At 35.6% G+C, this 27,640-nt stretch overlaps 2 protein-coding genes and 1 pseudogene across 4 annotated transcripts; 1 reads left to right on the top strand and 2 right to left on the bottom strand.

Moving 5' to 3' along the window:
- Positions 1-1,582: 1,582 nt before the first annotated feature.
- LOC114730187 (probable WRKY transcription factor 49) lies at positions 1,583-4,476 on the bottom strand (annotated as a pseudogene).
- Positions 4,477-12,140: 7,664 nt separating this feature from the next.
- LOC114730147 (laccase-2) lies at positions 12,141-16,210 on the top strand. Its single transcript, XM_028917172.1, has 6 exons — positions 12,141-12,290; positions 12,410-12,561; positions 12,668-12,912; positions 13,010-13,138; positions 13,592-14,548; positions 15,707-16,210. The coding sequence occupies exons 1-6, from the start codon at positions 12,165-12,167 to the stop codon at positions 15,835-15,837; spliced, it is 1,740 nt and encodes a 579-aa protein (XP_028773005.1). The 5' UTR covers positions 12,141-12,164; the 3' UTR covers positions 15,838-16,210.
- An 818-nt stretch (positions 16,211-17,028) lies between these two features.
- Positions 17,029-27,381, bottom strand: LOC114730152 (protein FAR-RED-ELONGATED HYPOCOTYL 1-LIKE). Of its 3 annotated transcripts, none has more exons than XM_028917182.1 (3): positions 27,358-27,381; positions 17,579-18,226; positions 17,029-17,255 (listed from the first exon to the last, which is right to left on the bottom strand). In XM_028917182.1, exons 1-3 carry the CDS (start codon positions 27,365-27,367, stop codon positions 17,182-17,184), a joined length of 732 nt encoding a protein of 243 aa, XP_028773015.1. In that variant the 5' UTR covers positions 27,368-27,381; the 3' UTR covers positions 17,029-17,181. The 3 variants fall into 3 exon arrangements, with proteins under 3 accessions (XP_028773015.1, XP_028773014.1, XP_028773013.1); XM_028917181.1 differs by lacking the exon at positions 27,358-27,381 and adding an exon at positions 19,863-20,021 and having other exon boundaries at positions 17,579-18,237; XM_028917180.1 differs by lacking the exon at positions 27,358-27,381 and having other exon boundaries at positions 17,579-18,390.
- Between the last annotated feature and the right edge of the window lie 259 nt (positions 27,382-27,640).

The raw sequence follows: 27,640 nt of genomic DNA, 5'->3' as shown, positions 1-27,640 counted from the left end.
ATTTATTAAAATATAATAACTTTTCAATTTTATCTTTATTTAATATATATACTTTAAAAAGAAAAATAACTATCTATGATATAATGATGAAGGATAAAATAGTATGTTTATGTTAAAAATTTAATGAAATGACTTATAAACAAGACAAGAAAAATCTCATCTCTCTACCTTATAGATAAGATCGGAAGAGTATTATTTGATGCTGAGATATTATTACCCACTCTTAACTTGGCTTCACACCCATCATTTTCAAGTTTTGACCCGACAACACTATACTAATATTCACCATAGCTTGTTATTAGCTGCAACATATGATGTCTATATGCTTCACTTTTATGCTTCACCATCCATCTTTCTTTTTTTATTTTATATTTCTGCAAGAATATATATATTGCCAGCTGGCTGAGGGATATGTATATATGCATCCATGCAGAGACCACTCGTTTGAAGGGCAAAGAGAGTTATAAATCTGTGAGGATTGTATATGCGAACCCTAATTACCACGCAGATGCCTTGTGGGTACCGTTCTTCCACTATCGTTCGGGTGGGAGACCAAAATTTAAACCAAAATTTAAATCAAACATTAATTAGGTGATGACAAATGAGGATGACGACGAGGATATAGATGGTGACAACGATATTAGTATTATCATCATCATAATTCTTATTATTTTAACACAAAATATTGTGGTTCACAATAATTTAACCGTACTGCATTCAGAAAAGTAGCAATCATTCATCCTACTTTTTATCTGATCGATCAATGCACCGTCCTTCATACTGCCCAAAAAACTTCACCGCCCCCTTAGCTTCTTGATAGTTATAATTTATCGATAGCGAAAATTTATAACTTATCGGTTAGTTATAGAGGGTCAAATGTACGTAAGTTTTCGCGAATTAGGGAAAAAAATTGCCGATTGAAATTAATTAGGATTAAAGTATTTAAGTACAACATTCTCTGTAGGTCTAATTATGTAACATGGGAAAAATTAAGGATGATGACGGAAGTGACAATGATGTTATTAATCATGAAGATGATAATTCTTATTATTAATAACAAAGTGTAGCTCGTGGCGGACAATTTAACAATACAAGTCAAATAGAAGTATGATGAATCTATTAATTTCATCCACTAAAATACTAGAAAAGTAGGCTTCATTGGATATTCCCATATTATATTCCACGCATTTTCACTCCCCCATCACCATCAATCTGGTATTTTGACAATCTGTGTGATATAATTATGCAGAAACTTCTCAATGAAGAACGGGAAAATGAGCATACATCTTCTGCAGGTTGAATAATTTGAAGCCACCCAGTTATAATGGAAGGAAGCCAAAGAATCCAATGATTATGTTATATAGTTTTATTATAATTTAATGTATTCATGTCTCACAGTACAGAAATGATTTATTTTACCAATTATTGTGTTTATTTTGGACCATAGATAATCTATTTCATTTAAATCCTTAACACTGAATTTTTATTTTAAAATATTCTATTATTTATCTTCATGTGCGCGTGCGTATTTCATATATATATACCTTCATTTTTTAATTAAACAACTGACACAAGTCCCAGAGAAATCTAAACTTATATATATATATATATATATATATATATATTTATAACAATACAAAAGCTCACATGACAAGACAAAATATGAACCATTACATACAATATTGTTTAATTATTGATGGAAATGGGTCTGACACTAGTAGTGGTAATAATAATTATATGCAAGAATTGAGTCTTGGAACCTATAACTAAACGTAATTACTTAGAAGCTAGAATTGAAGCCAATGGATGAGAGGAGGAGTAATTAGAAAGGCATGAAGAAGGGCAGCACAGATTTGAGGGATTACTACCAATACTAGGGTTCCGAATCATCCATGGCACCATGTCTTCAAGCAATCCTTGTGGGCCCATGTTTTCCGTGGGGGGTAAGATAATGTCCCCTTGAATGGCTTGTGGCCCATGTGAACTTGTTGGAATTCTTGGGCTTCTTCATAATCTTGGGCTCCTGAGTAGATAGGCCTCGACTTCTTGATGGTGGTGGATGGGCCTGATGATGTGATCGGCCCATTAAAATATTGGGTAAGCAAAGTAAGATGGAGGCCCTCATAGGTGACAATAACAGTGTCTGGCTCTTCACTGGATCTCTCTACTTGCTTTTTAGCACTACACCTTGGGTTTGTGCACCTATAGTAGCTCCTTTGTTGGGATTAAAAGAGAGGGGGAAATAAAAACACATGAATCCAAGTTAGCAATAATCAACGGAAACGAAAATTTGGATCATGTAAGTACTTAAGCACATTAACTTGCTTGGATAGGTAATTTATTGATTATGTAATTAATTATTTCATAAGATGATTGGTTGATAGGGCAATTAGCATTCACTCACCCAATAAAATTTCGAAAGGTGTTTTAAAGTAAATTCTCGAGGGTTAAAGTTACTAGTGAGAGGAGAAATTCTCAATTCTCAAACACATAAAATTAATTGATTGTACGTAAAAAGAAAAGATAAGATTGGAAATGAAAATATCAGAGTAAGAGTTAGTGTGGTGTCTATCCAAAAGAAAATAATTGAACATCGCTTAAGATAGTTTGGATATATGCAGAAGGCCATTGGAGGCCCCAGTGAGGAGAGTAGATCAAACAACATGGAATCCCATAAAAAGAGATAGAGGAAGACTGAGAAGAACACTCAATGAGATTATTAGATGAAACCTCCTAGTCAATAACATATCTAAGGATTGGGTTGTTGACAGAGCATGATGACGTTGTGTGATTCATATAGCTGACCCCACCTAGTGGGATAACACTTGTTGTTATTGTACGTAAAAAGAATAAAAATAAAATTAATTAACATAATTATTTTTTGTTGTGACATTAATTCTACTAGAGCAAAGAGCACTACGTACAATAATTTTTTTTTTTTTAGTTGCAGAGGAGAGGAGAGAAGCAAATAAATGGGATCACATGAGATTAATAGCATGTATTTCCGTAGTTTTCGTCCGTCTATGAAATTTGGACACCCAGTGGGATAACACTTGTTGTTATTGTACGTAAAAAGAATAACATAAAAATTAATTACATAATTATTTTTTGTTGTGACATAATTCTACTAGAGCAAAGAGCACTACGTACAATAATTTTTTTTTTTTTTAGTTGCAGAGGAGAGGAGAGAAGCAAATTAAATGGGATCACATGAGATTAATAGCATGTATTTCCGTATTTTCTAGTCCGTCTATGAAATTTTGGAAAAAGCAGATTAATTAGGAGTGGGTATCTTGAAAAGTGAGATGACTTAAGATGGCTATTTTTAATAGAAGTTTAATGACTTAGCTGCGTAGACCTAGGTGGCTACTTTGTGATTCACTCTTAACTCGATTTGTATAATATCTGTACCAAGAACCAAAACATATATAGGCTGTACTGTATTCATTAGTAAATATTCCAACATCACACATCACTGAACTATCCGATAAAGCTATAATATAATTAATGATAGTAATGACAAGAAGTTTCACAAATTTGTACAGTAAATTAAATGAGTGAGTGAAAAGAGAGGAAGAAGTCTATTCCTATCCATTAATTACTGAGTCATTTTTCTCGAAGATGCCTGCTTTCATTTCATAAGATCTAAATTTAATTCCGCAAACGAAGAGGAAGTAAAATTGACGTAATATGTTATGATGAACTGAATACTTGAGTATGGAAGAATTGATAATATGATACACGTACGAAGAAAGAGACCAGTTTGAATATAGTTATTACCTAGGATTTGGGCTGTTCTTAATAGATTTCTGCCCATACTTCCTCCACTTATATCCGTCATCTCGCTCAATCCATTTCCGTAGCACTTGATTTTCAGGGTATACTTATTCTCATTCCTGCTCAAATTCAGACCTTTTTCCAAAATGCAAACTGATCTGTAATGAATTGCACATCAATTATAATATGTATATGTATATGCACATACTACGAGAGCTCATATTACTCTTATTAAAGATGTCAAAAACGCATTCATATGTATAAACAATAAAAATCTGTGAATCAAAAGAGAAGACCGAGAAAACTGAGCAGTGAAAAATACAGTATATGTTAAAAAGGGTGTGTGTGTGTGTGTGTGTGTACCTGGGTGGTGATGCGAGTTGTTGGGAATACCCTCCTTGGTGGGAAGTCACTGATAAGGCATTCTCAATATCAGTAATGGTAGGTCCAGAATACATGTTGGAGAGGAACCTGTTAATAATCGCTTGCTCCTCACTTGATTTTCTGGTATAGTGATTCTGATCAGCTACTACTGCATCTTCTGTTACCCCAGGATCGGCAGACCCTTCCTCTAAAAGCTCTCTCACAAGGTCCTCTTCTTCCGACCAATCTGATGACCAGGCGGCAGTCCTTAAAGCTTCCTCCATAGATGACTACTCAGTTGTTTATGAAAGATGGAGAAGGAGGAGAAGAAGAAGATAAAAGGGTAACGAGGAATAGGAAAAAGTGAAGCAGATGAGGTGGTTGTGACGTATACGTGTTTGGCTCTCTTAACTTTAAAGCATAAGAGCAACTATGTGGTTTTGTTTTATATGCTTTTTTTCCCCCTTACTTTGACCTAATACTATGGATATTAATTAAGGTCCCTCACCACATAATTTAATGATACACAGCCCTGCCATGGTAATTATAATTTAGTAGTAGATTGTCACCAATGTATGTACAGATTGAGTTGTACATTTGGTGTTTGTATATAAAAAATGATGCTGTTTAAATTCCAAATTATATATTGGCACTTCATGTTTCATATACTCCCCTGATCCTAAATATAAGACTCTTATATATAAAGTTTATATTTAAAACCAGAGGAGTAGATCTCTGTCATAAAATGATCAACAACGTTAGAGTCTCCTTTCAGTAACCTTAAATACACTTTTGGTCTCTCTACTCATTTAGAAGTTTATTTGATTTTAATTCAGTCAACTTACGAAATAATACAATCATGAATTTCCTCTCATCTTTTTATGGTATAATAGAAACATTAAATTAAATCCCCTTGTTTAGACATTATGATGTGGATGTTGTGTTCGATATATCATGATTAATTAAGGAGGTCATATACAATTCAATCACAGCACAAGGTCTCGCTTATCCAATTTATAATTTTTGTAGCAGTTTGAGTTTAGTTTATAGTGCTTTGCCCAATAAACTGAACTAGCATCTTATGCCCATGCAACGTAATTAACTAAATACTCCGTACTATCGCAAAGAAATTTGGACTGATTTCAATCACAGAAACTAAATTAACGCATGCATTAACAATATTAGTCATATATATATATTTATAACCTGTGTGTTTTAATTGTGAATGCCTCTATTTTTTAACAAGCTGCTGGTGAATTTGATAGATGCACGTGTAAATTTAATATTGGCATTTTTTTTTTGGAAAGAGAATAACAAACAAGAAGCAAAAAAAAGAGAAGGTGGGCTTTCACAAAATTTGCTGATAGTACCAATTAATCTCCTCCCAATTCAGTGTTTCTTCTTAAATGTTATCTTGTCTTTGTTGTGTGTGTCATCGGATGCATCGAATCCAAAGCCGATTGACCTAACCCTTACCTATGACCCCATTTCAACCAAAGCAAGAGTCAACCCCTTTAAATAATTTTATTTATTTATATATTCAAATAATTATTCAAAATTTTTTGAATATATACTGGCCCCCACGCTACCATGTAAATCACGGGGTTTTGATGTGGGCAAGATATCATATATACCTGTGAATGAGTTGAATAAAAAGTGAAGCATGCAAATAATTATGCAGTGAAAGCTTTTTTGTTTTTGGGAAATATACATAAATTATTTATACTGTTTGTGTCACGGCTCGTTGACTTATTTCATCTCATCGTCTAGAGATTGCTTCAGAGAGAGGTAACTTGTTTTGTTGTTTCGCGGCTTTGACTTCTCAAATCCAACCAAAAATGTAGTACCCTCCAAACAGGGCCACAAACAAAAATAATTAATGCAAAATAAGAAAATTAAAAAAAAAAAACGAGAAATATGTCAAGGCTAAGAGTAAGTAGAGCTAGGGAGGTAGGACACTAATGGACAAAAGCGTTGACTGTCAGAGCGCGTAGTGTAAGCCAGAGCCTTGATAAAATAATTTTATTTGCATTTGAATTGTATTACCTCCCATCTTTAATGTAAGACTTAGTTAATTAATTTAAAGAGATCAAAGAAATTATTTAACATAATTATTTGTTATAAATAAATATTTTCTTTTCTAGAATACTCTTGCTAATTATGTATATTAACTAGAATTAGTATTTGATGAAACATTTAACATGTATAATCACTACAAAGATTACTTTGAAAAAAATAAATAAATATGAAAAACAAAGTAGATTAGGAGTCTTATATTTATGAAAAAATTAAAAGTCAAACAAGGTCTTATAATAAAGAACAGAAGTGGTATATGAGAAGAAATAAGAAAAAAAATCTTGTTCCCTATATTTTAATGGGTTTTAACTATACTTAATAAGGAATTGTCCCAAAGCCCCTTGAGGTCATCAGGAAAGCAATTCCCCTTTTTGTTTTAACTCTTTTTCACTTTTTGTGCCTTTTTGGTAAAAGGGGTGCAATTTCCTGGTCAAATATGAGTTGGAATGGGCCTAACTTATTGGGCCTGCAAACCATGAGCTGTGAGAGCAAGGATCACGCAATGAATATCAACTTCTTTTTTTTTTTGGGTAACAATATCAAGCTTTGAACATGAATGATATGATGATCTCAACCACCGGTCCGTTTGGTACGATGGAATGGGGGATCATGGAAATGGAATTGAAGGTGGAATTCAAATTTTAGCCTATTTGGTATGATAGATGTTAATTCCATATGGAGCCCAATTCCATCAAAAAGCCTCGAATTGGCTTCCACCACTTGACTTGTGGAATCCTGAAAAAGTCCACGGAATTTAGATTTTTGACATTTATGCGATTCTCATTTTTTCAGTCATCCTTCGACTCTAACCCCAACAGCAACCTTTCTGACCAAAAAAAAAAAAAACCCCAACAGCAACCTTGACCTCCATTACTGCCGGATAGATTGGAGAACGAGGGTGGTGTCATTACGACCATATGGTTCTTCAATCTTCATATTCGCCGGTGATGGTGCAAGCCAATGACGGTGACAGCGGCCCCCGTATTCGAAGCCACCACCTCCACCATTCTCCATTGTGCGTCACCCATATTCGTCTCACCCGTCATTGGTGGCAAACCACTTTCTTCTAGATCAAGCTTCCATCGGTCCTCCTTGTCCACTATCGCACCCTTTTTCTTCTCTTCCTCCAGATACTTGGATAGATTCATTAGGGGCTTCTGCATCTACCTTTCATTTTTCTAGTCTCCATAAAATCTAGTTTAGTGGATGATTTTCGTTCAGTGGCAACCACCGGTGATGAGCAATGGTTGAAGTTCTTGAAATGTCCGGTGATGCTCTGGTTGGACCCTCATAGATGTGAAATCTTGCTGAAAACTTTGAATAGTGCAGGTTGAGTGAGGCTGTGAAGAAGACGAAGGATTATAATTCTTTTTTTTTTTTTTTACTTTTTTGATTTAAGAGGGTATTTTGGTCTTTCTCTATAAAAATAAAATCTCATTTCCATAGCATACCAAACATGCCTTAAAATTACATTTTCATTTCCATTTCCATTTTCATATCCCTCTCCATATCAATTTCCATTTTCATTTCCATTAGGATCAATTCCAGTGTACTATAAGGCATTCAGATCTTTATGGCCATTGAATTGATCAAGATAGCAATTCAAAAAGTAGCAGTGTAACCATAATTAAATCAGAATTAATCTAATCTTTATTTAAAATAGGACAATCTAATTAATATATGCACAAATATTTATATATAACTTTGAAAAGAGTAATATCTAAATAAGATGTTAATTTAAGAGTAAATGAAAGATTTATGTATAGAACACATATATTTGATGAATTACTATTTTTTATCTCAAAATGACATTTCAGGCTCAACAATATGAGAAAAATAAATTATAAAATTCAACCCAGTTATCCTATCCAAAACTGTTGGTTCACTAATTCATGGCTTTCAATGGTAAAACCACAACTTCAAGTTTAATTTTCATCATATAAATCTAAGTTTCTAGAATTTGTTTACTTCATGAATTCCCATTATTTGAAGCTAAGATCACATTAATGTCCACGCATCCATCTTCCATTCCCATAGCACAGATATCATCATGAGCACTGACAATGACTACAAACATATTTGGAGCTGCTCTCTTTCTTCAACTCAAATCCTCCATTTATTTATTTGATTTTAAGTTGCATAAACCTTATCTTTGTTAGGTCAGCAAATTAATTAATGCCATTAATTGGGAATATAATTCTTAATTACTTGAAACTCATCAAAGCATATAAGAGTCTCTTTCTTGATGTGAAGAATAAGGTTGGGCATCACCCTCCTCCACACTCTCGATCAATCACCTTTGTTCCTCCCAAACATAATCAACCACCTTCACCAACTTAACTGATTCTATTTTCATTCTCTTTTATTTCCCTTTGAATCCCCAAATTTTTTTCCAACCACTTAATTTTACCTCGTTACGTTTAAATTCCACTATTCTTCCATCTTATTTAATGTTTTATTTCCCCCAAATTATCATATATATAATCATCAACATGGAAGAATCCATGACTGGCTAGTAACTTAGAATTTATGAGCATCATAATTTGCCAACGACATCCTAAAAAATTGTCACCGTACCATTCACAGCTAATCAATGATCCCTGTGTGTTTGGATCTTAATGAACATAGATATGCCTTGTTTTTTTGTCCTCTTATGATGATTAAGTACTGATTAACTTCTGTCTATCTGTCTATCTATCTATCTGTTCATGTTGCTTACTTTCAAAGACATAATAACGCAAATTATTCAAAAGAGGGATGTTAAGAATCCTAGGATTAGGAATCAAGGAAATGTGAGATGGGATATATACCTTTTAATAAGCAATAAAATAATAAGAAAAATACTGACTTCTTGCAATCTATGACCAAACGAAAATTACAAAAGGCAAGTAACGAAACCAATAAGGCGCTGATAGAAAATTGTAATGTAAAAGCTCTCACTTAGTAAGCCGTTGGGATCGGAGTTGGTAAAGACTTAAAAGAGATATACAACTATATGTCTCACTCTCTCGCTTCAACTTTGACTTATATTTACAGAGTAATCCAAAATTAAATGTGAAGCACACCATATATCTATATAAAAGAGAGTTATCCCAAAAAAAAAAAAAAGAACACAGCAAAAGAACCAGGAAAACAAAGAAAATGGTTTAAGTGAGGAAGCATTCCTATCTAACCTGGCATATTCTTTAGGAGGTGATATTTGATTAATTAACATGCCACTTGCCAAGATTTGCTCTTGTACATTATTCAGAATGTGAGGTTTGGCTTGTAAATAATGATGATTGAGATTAATGCTATATGGTTAGATTTTATGTAATCAATCTTAAGACAATGAAAGAACTTACAAGGGCAAGCTTAACTGATTGATTATGGATGTTTGAGATTAACCACTGAAATAACGCTGAAAAGAAAGATACATTTACATGCTGGCCATGCCACTCTATGTTACTATCTAAGCTAATTCTTGAGCTTCTGTGATTTCGGAGGTGACGTTTGATTAACAATACTTATCAAGATTTTCCCTTTACATATCATATTCTGAGTACGAGGTTTACATGTTGTCATGATAATTGATGAGAAAAATGCTATAGATGTTAATCTATCTCGTCAGAAGACAATGAAATAACATGTTTACAGATTAAAAAATGATTGCTTATATAGTACTGAAGCTGAAAAAATAAAAATAAATAATAATGCAACAAATTAAATGCTCTTATGATCGATACACGCGCACAATGTTGTGCTGCTTCCCAGCCATAAACTTCTCCTGGGTCTTAGTTTTTTTTCCTGATTGGGTCCTCGCAATTAAGAATACATGGGCACAGAACAATCTATGGGATCATATAGGAGAAAAACTTTAATTAATTATGTTATAGGTGCTCCTAACCAATTAAGTCCATTCAATTCTAGCTAGTGTAAATATGATATTATATTGTATTGAAACATGGACTAGACTGGTGACTTGGTGAATCGGTCACTTGGTAGGTTTGACGGGTAATCAATTGAACATGAAAATAAGCGATAAGGGATCAATCTGGTTGACGCACGATTAACCCGCGAGCAACCTGGGGGGTTGACTGAGTCAACTGAATTGGATTTTATTTTTTTCTTGCTAAGCCTAAAAGGCTGAAATAATATTATTTTGAGTTAAAAAAATAAAAATAAAAATAGCAGCATATCTTTGTCCTCCAGTAACTTTGTTTTATTAGATCATTTGTGGTTTTGCAACAATGTTTCATTTATTATGGATTAATGTATTTTTTATTTAAATATTATTTTTCAGGGTTATATATAAATATTTTATATATTTTAATTAAATCATATTATTATTTTTATCTTAGAAGATTTGATTATTAACTCTTAACCCATTGCTTCAGCTGGTTTTAACTCTGGTTTTCAATACCTTGAAATGTAACAATTTAATTTGTCAGATCCAATGCAAAGTTAAATTAATCATGAATTATGGATGAAATTTAGCTTTTAATGACAAATTAGTTTGCGTGGTGCATTCCTCCTAGACAAATAGGTTGTGTTTGGCATCAAATCTAGTCATTTCAAGTCTCATTACAATAAAATTCATTAATTAGTGTATTCCAATGAGATCTCTCCGGATTGAAAAAAGTAAAATCTGAAAAATTGTAGAGTCCAATAGGATTCTATTGTTTGGAACAAATATTTAAACAATAAATGTCAACTGAACTTGCAAATATTTATAATAGCAGCACCTTATATATTAAAATATTTATTTATTTATTACGCTTCACAAAGGCTCAAAAGTCAAAGCATTCAAGAGCTATAGACTCTTTAGGGAAATCGATGACGAAAAATAAAGCTCACCATCTTTACTGTCGCACTCTATATATGTGTGTGTTTGTGTGTGTAGATTTTTTGTTAGAAGCTGCCGCACTTTATATGGTTTTACATATTATGCTAATATACAAGTAATCTATAATTATGAGGCTAAAATAGTCATTTCCTTTCAACCAATTCCTTATTAAGCTTTGAATTCCGTCTCAATTATATTCTAAACAACACAAATTAGAAAGAAATAATGGCAACCCAATTTGCAAAGAATCCGAGCACAAGCTGCACAAGTAAGAATAATGTTGAACTAAAAATGAAAAATCATTTAGAGTTTTGGACAATAATATATACACACCAAAACTAAAACTGAAACAATATACTCGTCCGGTCCTAAATATAAGACCTTTATACACACTAGTATAATGGTCTTATATTTAGAACCGGACGAGTAATTGATTAATCAGTAGTATATGTGTATATACGCGTTTATGTTATATGTGGAATAAACTCAAAGTATAAAGCAATGAACCACGCAACGTGGGGGTTGAACTGGTAATATAATGCTGAAAACAACATAAAGAGAGAAGCTTCAACATATATTAGTTGGTGAAGTGGGTGTCCTCATTTGGATCCAGTCAATTCAAGAAGGGTCCTGTATATCTCCTGTGCATGTGTCTTCCCACATGGGTTTTAAGTTTCAAGGAACAGATAAAAACAACTCAACTTTGAACTAATTGACTCCTTAACAACAAAAGCCCATAAAGTTGGTGCCCTTGACTATATGTTAATTTCACATATATAAGTAAGCGATGCTTAATTATAGACTACATTTGTCTAATTAATAAGCAAAAGAAAGGGTCTCTCTGATAGACTCAATTCCATTTGTAGATGAAACAGAGGTAAATTATAATGAGAAATTACTTAATTCGCACTCTAAAGTTCAACTGGACCAACAGCTATAATCAGACCCGACTTTTTGAGATAGATGACCACCACAAAATGGACCAGCATAGTGCCTACTTCCACAAATATTAAATTTTAATTCCTCCCACATATAGCCTATAATATCTATGGTTTCAACATAAAGCCCTCTATATATTAAGCAATCTGTTCCCAAACACAAACACACACACACAGCAGAAACAATGGCTGTCTCTCTCTTTCATTCTTCACTCATCTCCTCCATGAGAACTTCATTGCTGCTTGGTCTGTGGGTTATGTTTCTGTTTCCTGAGCTTGCAGCAAGCGTGACAAGGCACTATAAGTTCAATGTACCACATTTTTGCACGTATCTTCAGAAAATTTTCCATGTTATTATGTATATTTCACTTGTATTTTTTGTTTCGTGATCAGCTATATATCTCATGCTATTCCATTTTGGTTTTGCAAGATCGAGTATCTGAACGTGACGAGACTGTGTCACACAAGGAGCCTTTTGAGTGTGAACGGGAAATTCCCAGGACCTCGCTTAGTCGCAAGGGAAGGTGATAGGGTTGTCATTAAGGTGGTTAACCATGTTTCTAACAATGTATCTATTCATTGGTACGTAATTTCCATTTCAAAGCCAGCTTCTTCTCTGATCTCGTGGCCAAGATTCTTCAAGTATATTGGAAACCATATTGAGATTTTATGTGATGGAAATTTGCAGGCACGGTATTCGTCAGCTGACGAGTGGTTGGTTCGACGGGCCATCATACGTAACGCAGTGTCCGATTCAAACGAACCAGTCATTCACTTACAACTTCACCATCACAGGACAGAGAGGAACCTTACTGTGGCATGCTCACATTTCATGGCTGAGAGCAACCATTTACGGACCCATCATCATCCTCCCAAAGCGCAATGACTCTTACCCATTTCCCAAACCTCACAAGGAAATCCCTATTCTCTTTGGTACGTGAACCGAAAGACCATCATTCTGTGCATAATCTACGTTTCTAGCTGGTGGCTTGCTTCTAAGTGTTCGTATATATGGTAACGTCACTTGCAGGAGAATGGTTTAACACAGACCCAGAAGCTATCATAAGTCAGGCGTTGCAAACTGGAGCGGGACCCAATGTTTCAGATGCTTACACCATTAACGGCCTTCCGGGCCCTTTGTATAACTGTTCTTCTAAAGGTACTAAAGGAGGCCTTTCACGATTCTTCAAACATATATATAAAAGTAAAGGCGTGTTTGCTTGCTGAAAAAATGACTTTTATAAATAATTTGGATTCTTTTTTTCTTCGAAAGAATAATTGGGATTTATTTTGAAATTAGAGAGAATTAAAAATATAGACTACATATACAGTAAATTAAATTTTTACATCATCACTACTTGACCGTATTTTTAAAGTTAATCTCAAAATTTATACTACTCAGGTCCTAAATATAAGACCTATTTTATAATGTAATTTGTATTGCAAAATGGATCTTATATTTAGTAACCGAAGAGTATCATACTGCTTTTCTTTTTTCTTTTGCCATTATATTATACTCCACTTATCTCTTATTTGGTAGACCTGTTTAGTGTTTAGGATTTACTAATTAGTGTGGTTCTGATCATAAATAAACTCGTCACTTAATTTGTAGATACATATAAGCTAAAGGTGAAGCCGGGCAAGACTTATCTGCTTCGGCTGATCAACGCTGCACTCAACGACGAGCTCTTCTTCAGCATAGCCAATCACACACTGACCGTCGTTGAAGCCGACGCTTCCTACGTCAAACCATTTAACGCCACCACTCTCTTCATATCCCCAGGCCAAACCATGAACGTTCTCCTTAAGACCAAACCCTTCTTCCCCAACGCCACCTTCCTCATGAAGGCGCAGCCTTACTTCACCGGCCGCGGAAGCATCGACAACTCCACCGTCGCCGGCATCCTCCAATACAAAAACCCGTCGCAGCCCGTCAAGAATCTCACCGTCCTAAAGCCAACCCTCCCACCCATAAATGACACGAGCATTGTAGCCAACTTCTCGGCAAAATTCAAGAGCTTGGCCAATGCTAAATACCCTGCCAATGTGCCCCAAAAAGTGGACAAGAGCTTCTTTTTCGCGGTTGGGCTAGGGACGAACCCTTGTCCCAAAAACATGACATGTCAGGGACCAAGTAACACGACCAAATTTGCAGCCTCAGTAAACAACATATCTTTCGCACTTCCGTCGGTTGCTATTCTACAGTCCTACTACCTTGGACGGTCTAATGGGGTATACAAGACAGATTTTCCAGCGAAACCTTTGAACCCTTTCAATTACACAGGAACGCCTCCGAATAACACTAATGTAGGCAACGACACGAAACTGGTGGTCTTGAAGTTTAATACGAGTGTTGAGATAATATTGCAAGACACTAACATCCTTGGAGCTGAGAGCCACCCTCTGCATCTTCACGGGTACAACTTCTTCATTGTTGGTCAAGGTTTTGGGAACTATGACCCTAACAAAGACCCTGCAAACTACAATCTGGTGGACCCAGTGGAGAGAAATACGGCTAGTGTTCCATCCGGTGGTTGGATCGCCATCCGTTTCTTCGCAGACAACCCAGGTACCATGAAATATTTTCGTAATTACCTTACTTGGCTCACAAAATTGAACATAAGTGAAGAGTACAGATAATCATATAAAAAAATGTAGACAAGTTAATTAAATGCAGATCTGAAGCGAGTTTGTTAAATATATATACAGCTAACGATTTTGTAAAATTTATTGAATCAAGCAGCCAAAAAACATGTTCTATTAATGATGCAGACTAGTGCTATTGGCAAAGCTAGCAAGTGATCCTGTTTATCATGAAACTGTCTAGGAAAGTTTTTTTAATATTTTTTTAGGCAGATTTTATAATAAAAAGAAAGAAATAAGAAGTTACACTGAAATGTACACTTAATATAAACAACTTGGATTGTTTGTTGAGTTTGTATTATAGAGTAATGAGTATTTTATTGGATATCTTCATTAGAAAATAAATTAATAATATTAAAAAGTTAAACTTTACTAATCATTGTTTTCTGTATCGATGAAGACTTTCACAGTTTCACTATTGCTTCATACACCGAATACTGCTCATAACCCCACCATTTGTCTAGCTGTCTTGGTCATGTAAACTAGTCCATACTCCTTATCAACCTCCTTTCTTTGTATAATCAGAAAGGGAGAAACTTATTCTCTTTATATAGTCGGATCGCAGAAGTTATTTCATTCATTGTTCCCTTGCATTGGTGAGTACTTTCTTTTTTTTTAAAAAAAAAAACGTAGTGGAGTACTTATGTGTCCATATTTATTTATCTCCGTTCATTAATATAATACATAAAGTTATGAATACTAGTTTGTCACTTTTTTCCGTTTCTATTTGTTTTTTATGACATATATAGTTGGTCACTTTAATACTGCGGAAGTAAAGAGATCATGTGTCTAAGGTGCATGCGGGTAACACAGTAAGAGACAAAGATATTTTCAGCAGAAATCATAATGACTGTCTTCAATAACGTGTTACAATCAACATATAAGCAGATAGAACGACATTATCACGAAGTCCTAAACCAGAAAGAGCATTGTGTATCTTACATTGTTGCTGAGGCTTACTTTCTCATTTGAGAAGGACGTACTTAATTAATCCTTAAGAAATATATAAAGACGTCAGACATACCTGAGGTGTCTTGGAACAACAACGTTGCTAATTAATGTTACCCTGAATTGTGACAAACAGGGGTATGGTTCATGCACTGTCACCTAGACGTTCACACAAGCTGGGGCTTAAGGATGGCATGGTTGGTTCAGGATGGAGCAGAACCGAACCAGAAGTTGCAACCACCACCTTCTGATCTTCCACAATGTTGACTTTGATTGAATATATATGACCATGTGGGTCCGCAAAACGACACTGGACTCTTGCTTCTCTTCCTGAGTCATTTTGCCATTCTGAGTTCAATAATAATGCGAGAATCGTCGTGAAATTCTTTCATTTGATGTGTTCAAGGAAAAAGTCGTGGTGGTGACGTCATTGGGTTTTGTTTAGGGGATTTTCAAACTGCATGTTCTAACGTTGTTGTCATGTTGAGTTGGTAAATTGGTTGATGACATGAGCTGTTCAACAATAACAGTCAGAGAGGGGTTTGCCTTTTCATTCGTTATTCATCAATAGCTTTGTTACTTCTTTGACATGCTCTCTCACTTCCTAATTTGCTTCTATTTAAAGTCAAAGTATTCTATCTATTTATGTCCTATGTTAACAAGCTTTAACATGATTATTTCTTAAACTTGGATAAAAAACTTCATTACAAAATTGACCTTTGTGCCCGGGAGTTACAAACCAATCGTATGAGATGCCTCATTAAAGAAATACCATCAGAGCTGCCAAGACATTTCAATGCATAAATACACTTTCTCCAAAACAATGCACAATAACACTAAATTTATTTATAAATTTATTCATATTTTATCTCCTACATGTTGACGTGATGTCCTTGTGGAGTGTTACTCAGACTTTCACATGAACAACGTCTAAGACTTGAATCTCTAAAGTCTAAACCTGCATAACCGTTGCTCATTTGGGGCCATCTCAAAATTAGTTCACTGTTGCTCATCGCAGTTATGGGCCTTGTGGCCCATATCCTGTTGACTGTTGAGACGATGGTATATTAGTTAAGAAAATAAACAATAAACATTGATTCAAATTGAACTCCTTTACATTTTATAAAAAGAACCATTCCCATTTAAAACAAAAAGTTTGCCCCTTTGAAAAAGCAGAAGCAATTCCAACCGCAGAATCCGTGATCAATAACCCGAGATATTTTCGTCAGTCATGGCTCAGATTTTAGCTTAACGGGTTCCAGCTGCAAGCGAGGCTTGCCCCCAACTTAGTTCTGTGGTCCTGAGGCTAAAAGAAGCAAAAGAAAAAGATAACAGAACAAAGGAAATTTAGAAGCCATGTGAAAGTGCAGAAAATGAGTAATATACAAAAGTGACGACGCAGAACAAAACTGCAACATCATTCAAGAAAGCAGTGGATAAGCCAGTAAGAAGTGGAAAGGAATAAAACAACGGAGGGATATTACCATTTGAAGATGTTATCAGCGTAGTTAGTATAACTTAGTTATGTCAATCAAAACATTATATACAACAGGCGCATTTAACATTAAATATATACATTATTCATCTGCTCCACTACAACAGTCTCTGCTGCTACAGCATAAGCATGGAAAAGTACTCCTCAAATTCCTGATCAATCGTTGGTGGCCTCGTACTTGATTGCGCCTCTGCAAAAAAATTACATCGTATTGCATTATGAACTCAAAAATTTGACTTGTTCGCTTGAAATGCATAGTTTCTTGGTATTTTTAAACACAATCCCTCACATGTAAGTCTAGGTTATCATTTAATTATGAAAACTAAGGGCGGATAGAATCAAAGTCCATTTCAACTTGTAAGCTTGAGTCATTAAGGGGAGATTCATAAATAGATTTTATGATGACATAAACTAGGGATTACCGAGCAGAACTACTGCATCAATCACGCGCATAAAAGCGAATTTTGACATGGGATCATGAGAATATTAATATGATCCAACTATTCTGTATACCTTGGTTTACTTCCCATCTTCCAGAGGAAAGGACGTACACGTTAGGATTCACCCCACTTGAATAGAGAAGATCTTCAAATCCCTTATCCATAGACTCCTCACAGTTGTCTTTAGCATGCTCTGAGTATAAATCATCCTTAAGCTTTTCGCATCCCACAATCTGCTCCTCAAGATTCTGCAAAGCTTGTATATCAGCCTCATGATACGATTGATTATATTCTCTGTCAGTAAATATGTCCTCCTCACTAGATATTGTCTTCTCAATACTTGTTACATCCTTAACATTATAGCCGTTCCAATTGACAAAAGAATTAGAAGGCCTGCCATATAGGAATGTCTTCGCACTATCTGCTTCAAGTCTAACTTCCTCATATACAGACATGGAAGCATCAGAATCTTCAGCGAAACTATTGCTGTCTTCAGCAGATACAGGGGATGGCCTATCATCATGTACCAAAGCACCTGGTTTGCCATTTACAGGAAGGTCATGCATTCTCTCTGACCTTAAATTTTCATCCAATATTGAAGCCTCTTCAGAAGGGAAACTACGAACCCAGCATTTATGCTTTGGTCTGAGCATATCCAATTGATCAATCTGTAACTTTCTTTTCTTATTCCATTCGACAATGTGGGTCATGCGAACATCATCCATTTGGAATCTGAATAAATGTGGGTTAAATGTTAGAAGCAAATGGCAAGTCATCAAGAGGCATTTCAAGCATACAAATAACAGCCTGGAAACGATAGCCTCAATATTTGAGAATTGAAACATGATGCATGGTTTATCAAACTTTTAGCTTAGTTTGATCCTTGAACTATTTACTTATCTTTTACATGAATTCTTGAGCTTGGACTATGCTCAAAGCACCTAGCGCAAGCAAATAATATTTAGTTTCGTAGCACCTCATATTCACCCAATTGGCTCTAACTGTGAATGATCTATAAAGGAAATATTGCATACATTTCACTGTTAAATCTTGTCCGAGTTAGCTCAGGTCAAGATTCTTCCGTTTAGAAATTTGATTTATGTAACAAGGGATATCTTTTCACAAATACGGTGAGCAAAAACTACAAAATGCAGCAAAACAGGATAGACATCCGCAAAGCTGTTGCAAAGCTGCTTTCTCTAAATCTGAAGAGAATCCGATGACCGATTTGTACTACTCTGCTGAAATTATCACCGACCTTTAGCTGTGGCAATTACTCAATCATAAGTCATTATCACTCCATTCTTAAGAGCTCGGTTGAGTCTTTTAGCTTTAATATTACGGTTATAGATCTTTGTCTTTTAGCCTTTTAGAATAAGGAAACTCTCCTAAGAGATTAAGGCAAAGATAAGTCTTATACCTGTTTTGTCATACTTAAGTACTTACTCAGAGTGCTTTAATGCCCCCCTCCCCAAAACACACACAGAAAGTTAACTCCTAGGTACTGAATCCGTTCCTCCACTGTTTAATTCTGAAGTCCTCCCTCAAATCGTCATTTGTGGGAAAATCAGTATGACAACAAGTCGTAAGAAAGAATAACTCAAAGTGAAAGGAACCATTGTGGACCCGAATTTGCTTTTCTCATGATAAATTGGATAGCATCGAGCTCCAACTTTTCAAAAAGACTTGTTCCCATTTTAGCCAGAAAAATCTCCTTTCTTTTCATATCAGCAGGACAAAAAACCCCCAACACAATAAAGGGCATCAGAACCCATAAATATCTTACAACATCTGAAATTTACAATTGTGAGGGAATAATTGAAATTAAAGAAAGAAACAATATCTAGCAGTAACTTTCAAAGAGTTGTTCCTATTCCAGTTAGAAAACCCAATTTTCCCCCCCCCCCTTTTTTACCTTCTGCACAAGATAAACGCAGCAGCAGAATAAAGCGCATTTGTTCGTACAAATATCCAACAATATATGAAATTTACTTCGTCTTTTTTACATAAATAATTGAACTTCTTCAGAACAGGGACATGTATGCTTGCAGTTATATCCTGCATCTTCAATCACTCACACATCCTATCATCTAAATCACATCCTACATGTATAACTTCTTTATACTTCACAGAAAGGAAAGTCGAAGCAAATCCATCCAAGTTGATTATGCAACCAAATTTAAAATCTTCACTTCGAGCTAAATCTCAATAGTTCACTACCAAAATGGATCTCAGAAACAGTAGCATCAAATCTAAGAGGAACTATGGAAAAAGAAAAAGGAGAAATAAACAGTGATCGAGCAGCGCAAGAACCAGAAGAGAAAATTATATAGTATTCAATAACCAATAAGTCAAACCTGTTTGCTTGAGATGACTTCTGATTTTCAGCTTCCATCTCAATCCAGAAGGAAGAAGAAGAGTCTCAGAACTCAGATAGAGAGAGAGAGAGAGAGTGAGTGATGATCACCCCATGCCGAAAGCTCGAAACTTTATAAAGCCAAATGCAATGCCATGGATATCCCAGAATATAATATCCTTATATCCACACCCTTCTATTTTGAAAAAATTATACGTCCTACAGAGCACAATTAATATAAAAAAAACCCTCGAAATTGCGAAATGATTCTGAAGTCTCCAGGGACCTGTGTGTAATTAATTCTAATTATGAAATTACGTAGTTACCCCTGTTAATTTGAACCTATTTACAACCTCAACAGTGGTTGTTAACAACCCGAGAAAAGGTGGTTAACAACCTCAACAACGCCCCTGGCATTCTACAGAATGAGTTATCATGAGCACTGCCGAGGTTGTCAATCACGTTTTCTCGGATTGTTAACAACCACTGTTGAGATTGTAAACGAATTGCTGCAATAAAATTAGAACGTATTTACAACCTCAACAGTGGCTGTTAACAACTCGAGAAGAGGTGGTTAACAACCTCAACAACGCTCCTAGCATTTCACAGAGTGAGTTGTCATGAACACTGCCGAAGTTGTCAATCACGTCTTCTCGGGTTGTTAACAGCCACTATTGAGATTGTAAACGAATTGCTGCAATAAAATTAACAGGGATGAGTAGGTAATTTCATAATTAGAATTAATTACACACATGTCCCTGGGACTTCAGAATCATTTCGCGATTTTAAGGGACCTTTGTAATATTATTTATGCTTTATGGGACTTGAGTGTAATTTTTCCATCTATTTTTTTCCCCCTCGTCTCGTGGGCGTCGCTTTTAATTTTTATCTTAGCCGTGCTCTGACGGCAAGGTGTTGAGTTTGGCCTATTCTGGAGCGTGCAGTGCACGTGAACAGTCGCTCTCGCCTCCAAGCGGCATCTTCCACGTGGCAACTCAATGGTACGTGACCACACCATGAGTATACGTGGCATGTTTAAGGCGCGTGAGATGACAATCTTGGTATTTTCTATCTAATCCCCGCCGTTTGGCGCGAGACAATTTGTCCAAGGATCCTCTTCCTTCTTCACACTAAGGTTGGGCATTTGGATTTGCTCAACGGTATTAGTATTACTCCTCCGGTCCTTATTATAAGACTTAATTTGACTTTTTATTTGGTTCTAATTATAAGACCCAATCCATTTTCTCTCTTATATTTATGTACTTTTTTCCAAGATAATCCTTCTAATAATGATAGTTATAGCCAATATACTTAATTAGCAAGGATATTTTAGGAATGACAACACTTATTTATTATAAATAACCAACTTAACTTACTTCCTTAATCTCCTCAAATAAGTCAATTGGGTCTTATAATTAGGACCGGAGGAGTATCATTTACTAAAATTAGCTTCGATGATTTATATTTAGAATGTTAGATTCGATTCGTTCCCTTTGTCCTCTCCCTCTCCATATAGGCATATACTAGTATTTCCTTATATTTCAGCTCTCTCCACGTCTTGGTAAATGATTTCATCGTATCAATTTCACTTCTCCCAACCACTCCTTGTCTATAAAATTGGTCTTCCGCTTATTTTTGCTTTAAAAAACTCCCGTACAACAAGGGGAGATATTTCTAGTTTTATTACAAACCTCAAGATCTCCAAACGGTCACATGATCTTGATAGCAGAAAGCTTTTGCTACGCACTAAGTTCTGTGGCAAGATACTTTCATCATGACCTTTTTCTTGGATCCAACCTCTTAACATTTTGAGCTTGCCCCATTACAATTGGAAAACTCAACGGAGTCACACAACTGAGCCAAGTCAAACCACGAAGAATGGCAAATTAAAAGTCTCCCATCAAATATTTAATACTGTTATGTACATTTACAAGACTCGAATTTGAAACATCTTATCATTTCAATTGAATCAAGCATTTAGTGGCAAAAACATCATAACCTCACTTAAATGTCAGACGCACTACATCCAACCCACATATGGCCCAACGAGGAAGGGTGAAGGCAATTGAGTGCTTGAAACATACTACCCACAATGACCCCTCTACCCAATCCTTTATTTTAGTACAAGTACTGCCCTTAGGCCGGGTGTGACAATCGAGGATCCTAAAATTAATGTGTGAACTTATAATATGCTAATAGCAATACTATCTCCAATCCTTAATATAAGATTTAGTTAACTAATTTAAAGAAATTAAAAAATTAGTTAAGTTAATTACTTGTAATAAATAGAAATTATTGTTATCTTTCCTATAATATCATCGCTATTCATATATATATAAATTAAAACTACCATTTGATAGAACATTTAACACATGAGCAACTACTACAAGGGCTATTTAAAAAAATAAATAAATAAAAGAAACAAAGTAGATTGGGATATCACATTTATAAATAAATTGTAAGTCAAACTAATTCTTATATTAAGGATCGAGCTAATATTTAACAATAATAAGCAAGTATGCATGTCTAATGTCCATGTATCTATTTGTGTGTATGAATTGAGATCCTCTCATAATCCTCTTTTTTGCTTTTCTTCTTATAATTTGCCCTCTATCCTTAGATCGAAAAAGTGAATAGCTTAAATGTAATATCTTATAATTAATATTTTATTGTAAAACTATTAAAATATAAATAAATTTAAACTGTATAATATGATCAGTTCACACCCGTAGTATTAAAAATGTAATCTATAAAATATTTTAATAATATTTTTGTAAAATATTATATCTAAATCATTCATTTTTTTTATTATTTACAGGTGCAAAAGGGATTATGAGAAAGAAAAGGAGAAAGAGGATTCTAAGAGGATCATGATCCCCATTTTTATGGGGATAGTTGTTTAGTTTTACTTTAGGTGTTGATTTAATTCGGCTCATAACTGCTCTTAGGTTTAAAAAACAGGATCAAGCCAAAAATATCAACGTATGCTAGAAGCTAATGAAAGCTATTTTGATATGAAAAAACAAACTAGTCAAATTGATCAAATTAGTTTCCTTACATTTTCTTTTGATTTTGATAAGTAGATCGCTTTTATCTTATGATTTTAAGCGTGCATGTGTGCTTTTCAACTGCCATCCTCACTTGTATATATGAAATTTGATAGAGCGCGTTATATGAATACTCCGTCATTTTTTTGGGTGAAAAATGAACTCATTTTTCAAAAGTGGCACGTGATATAGTATTCCTCCGGTCCTTATTATAAGACCCAATTTGACTTTTTATTTGGTCCTAATTATAAGACCCCAATCCATTTTGTCTCTTATATTTATACATTTTTTCCAAGATAATCCTTCTAATAATGATAGTTTTAACCAATATACTTAATTAGCAAGGATATTTTAGGAATAACAACACTTATTTATTATAAATAACCATCTTAACTTACTTCCTTAATCTCCTCAAATAAGTCAATTGGGTCTTATAATTAGGACCGGAGGAGTACAAAATAATACACCGTACCGCAAGAACAACTATACAAGAAGGAGAATGACGGAAGATATACTACCAGTCAAAAGGAATCGAAACGTGAGATAGTTTAATTTGTCTTCCAGGCTCTCATCTTCGTTGTTCTGCGAAGGCACTAGCAAATTAAATAGTCCCTTGTTTCCAGCTTCCCAAAGTTTCCAACAGAGTACATTAAACCAAAAGTAACTATCTTAGGTTGGCTTCTGCATATTACATCACACAAAAACCCACTTTATGCGGGAGACATGCATAACCTTGAAAACAACCTACAATTCACATATGATGACATGACCCCAGTTATACTAGACTTGATTACCGCGTAGAATTACAGTACACCAATCTAAATTAAAGCAACAATGAAGCTTAAGCACACCGGCCAGGATACATAAAAGAAAAGGAAGATATGACTACTTCAAGTGCTAAAACCTCTTGCTCACGTGTGCTAAAAATACATTCTTTCCTTAGTAGGTTGGGTAGGTTTGGTTAAACCATTTGTAACCATCTTCTTCAGAGACTTTCATAGCCTCCTCGTTCTATACCTAACGGCCATGATAACGGGAAACTGAGTCAATGCAAAGAGGGCCACGGGGAAGAACGTGACGCTGTAAATCAAACTCGAACTCCATTTGTTGTCCTCCATCCTAAGGGTCAGCAAAATGGTTGACCCAAAAGCCAGCATCGTCGTCATCAAGGAAATGAACAACAACGCGAAGCCCATTGTAAGTTTTCTCGGGAGGGACTTATAGAACTCCTGCATCTGAAAGGGCGAAGTGAGAATCGACAGGAACAACATCACTGAGACTAAAGAACTCGCGAGGCCCACGACGTCCATGATAGTGAAGAAGACGAAGAGGGGAGAGTTGAGGAGGATGGGGATGCCCTTGTCGTCGGTGCCGCCTGGGACAGTGTAGGCTGCCGCAAAAACCTCAGTGGCAACGAGGACGGCCACGGCGGAGCATGACTCAGCTGTCTTCTTGATCCACCTTTGGGCTTCTTTGTGCATTTTTAAATGTTCCAACTCAAAAAGCTCTCTTGCCGTTAGGTTATCGTCATTGCAATACAAGGAGAAAGGGCGAGGAACTATCTTCTTCACTCGCTGCATATACATTCACAATAATAGTTAGTAGTTTTCTGAATGAACGCGTAATATAATGTCACAAAGGAGAGTTAATTACTTCGAACCAACGTAGTTCATCCTGAAGCTGGAACACAACACCAGATTGGGTTCCTCCATCGTAATAGTCCATTCTGGCAACATGGTGCAGGAGAGTACGACGTTTGCTGCTCATTTGAGAACCCAAGCGGTTCAACGCTCCATATTTCTTGAGAAGCTTATAGATGTTCTTGCGACGATGCTTGACAGCGACGTGCAGTATGTTCTGTTCATCGTGACTGATGTGGAAAATGGAATATGGATGAAGGTCGATGATTCTCTTCACAATTTCAACTGTGCCGGTGCTTGCTGCCAGAAGCAATGGGGTATAGTTCTTAGAACGAATGGGTTTCTCTAGGGAGCTGATCTTCCGTGGTTTGGCTTTCTTCTCTGTTGCAGCCACGTTGGAGGGCCGAATCACCGGCAACACAACTTCTTTTTGTCGTTTTGCCGGATTTTTTCCAATCCATAAGTAGTCTATTCCCACTAAGAAGTCTGCAAGCTTCTCTACTAACATGTGCTGCTTCTTTCTTTTCCGAATGTCATCTATAATGTCCCATTCTGCACAAATATATTCAAACATATGTAAGTTTATGTAGCTTGATAATGTATCTGTGCAGTAGTTCTGATTCTCACCTTCGGCCAATGATTCCCAAATAGCATAGTTGATCCTTGAAAAAACTGCAATTTAGCAGCATTCAATCTGATGATCAGCACTACACACACACACGCACAGAGACACATATAAAAACTGCGGAAACCACCAGTTTTTGTTCGCAAGTACTACGTACCTGATGACTTGGATTTCTTTACATTCTCTTTTCCGCTTTCTAAATCTTGACTCCGTCTAAGAAACTTATCGTCGCCGTCGTCATAACAGCTTCCATCGTATCCTTCGTTCGGAAGATCTGTCACCCATTATATGATCAATCAGAAGAAAGAAATGTTGAAACTTGAAGAGTAAGAGCAATTAAACGCGAAGAAAAATGAGAAACAGGGGGATTAAAATAAAAATTTAGAAGAATGCATGTAATAACAGAGTCGGAGAGAATTACATGCGTAAATATGCCTCTCCAGAAATCCCATCTGGGAATAATCATAGCTCCTGAAGACACAGGGCATTCCAGCGAGCAGTTGAAGACAGGTCAATCCCTTTTCAGTTTTTGCAACGGCCACTTCCTCAATGCCTTTCACTCTCGATAACCACAGAGCGACCTCTGAACCGTCAAGTTAAATTTCAACAACAGGGGATGAGGAATTAAAGGATAAGAAAACTGAACTTGAAGAAGCAACAGAAATGTTTTTGTATAACTCATATAAGAGTACGCTTGGTTCGTGGTAGGACTTGTTGATCTTCTTTTATATTTGTTAAAAAATGAAAGAATAAGGATAGAAAGAGTAGAGATATACCAAAATGCTGGCCAATGATAGCAGTATGAAGAATGGAAGTGGGGTGCGGGACAGTGTCCTCTTCACTTGTTTGCCGCCGGTAAAAATGGCGTCTGATATCTACAATAAATCGGGCCATGTGCTTGAGCATGTTGAGCTTGCCGTACTTGGCAGCCCTGTAGAGCGGCGTTTCGCCGAGATCGTTGGGGAGCTCCAACAAATTCTCCTCCACCGGCAGCCTCAGCCTCCTCTGCTCCTCATAGTTGAGTACAGTGTCCACCATCTCCAAGTTCTTACAGTGTATCACCTGGTGAAGAAGAGTGTTCTCGTGAACATTGCCAGTCCTCAGTGCTCCCCGGCGATCAGAGTCATGTGGAAGCATATCGAGCAGTTGGCAGATGAGGTTAGTATCGTTGGATTGAGCGGCAACGTGAATGGCGGTGTTCCCGGACGGATCGAAAGTCTGCGTGAGAGCTATGGGATCATCGCGGAAAAAGTCTATGAAGGAATGCCAGTCTCCGCGTAAAACAGCTTCATGAGGTTGTTTCATTTTCGGCTCAATTTTTGGGATTGTGCTCACGTTCTTGTTCATCTCCTTTCCCTGGCTCCCCATTTCTCTTACTCACAATTTGCTCATTACCCACCTCTCTATCACTTTCTTGTTGGGATGTTATCATAGTCATACACACACATATATAGGGTGTCTTTGGGATAGCGGTGACAGAAGTAGCTTTTTTTCAATCTGACTTTTATAGAAGTCAGATTGAGTAAAAGTCAGATATGGTAATGTGATTTATGTTTGGATTGAGTTTTGGAAAAAAGTCAGTTTGAGAAGTTGAAACTTGTTTGGATAATAAATGTAAAAGTAAGTTTGAATATAAAATGACTGAAAATGATATAAACTTTATTAAACAATATATATTTATTTAATATATTTATAATTTGATAATTGTTAGAGAAAAATTAAAATTAAAATTATAAAAATATTTATTTTTTAAAGAATAAATAATTTATTTTAAAAAATGATTTATTATTCAAAAAATAATTTTTTAATATTAAAAACTAATTAGCTGGATTGAAAAAAAAAAAAGAACTCACATAATGTATTCTCTCCACCCCTCACTCATGGGCCCCACGAAGGGTGTAGTGGAGAAGCTGCACGAAGACGGAAAAGCTGAAAGCGGAGAAGCTGAAGGCAGCAGCTTATGAAAAAAAAAGTCCATTTCCGCATAAGTCCATTTAGCTTCACGGTGGATCCAAACGTTTCTTTTAAACAAGAAGTCACTTTTTTCAGTTTTTACCAGTGGAGAAATCAGTTTGAGGGCTTTCACCGTGATCCCAAACACACTCATAATCCTTCGGGTCCATTGGTGTCAACTTTCCCAAAGCCATATCTTCATTTCATTTTTCATTTTGGTTGTTACTCTTGTCACTCCCATTCTCTCTCTCTCTCTGAGTTTAATAAATAAATAATTTACAAAAATTTAAAAAATAATTTGTTAGTTATTTATAAAAAAAAATCCCTCATTTTAATGATTTATATTAAACAATGCCCTTATAATATTTTATGCATTACTGTGTGCAATTAATGCAGATATTTTGAAAAAAAATTAACAAATATGAAAGAGCAAATTAATTATGGATGCGTTTACACATGCGCATCCATTTTCAAAATGCCAGCTCACGTACATCCATTTTCGCTGAGCCTAGTA

This window comes from Neltuma alba, unplaced genomic scaffold (genome assembly GCF_004799145.2).
Source record: "Neltuma alba isolate B1F8T4 unplaced genomic scaffold, ASM479914v2 tig00012714_pilon, whole genome shotgun sequence".
NCBI lineage: Eukaryota > Viridiplantae > Streptophyta > Magnoliopsida > Fabales > Fabaceae > Neltuma > Neltuma alba.
The sequence above is the reverse complement of the archived record's forward strand: the minus strand, read 5'-3'. Positions and strand labels throughout refer to the sequence as shown.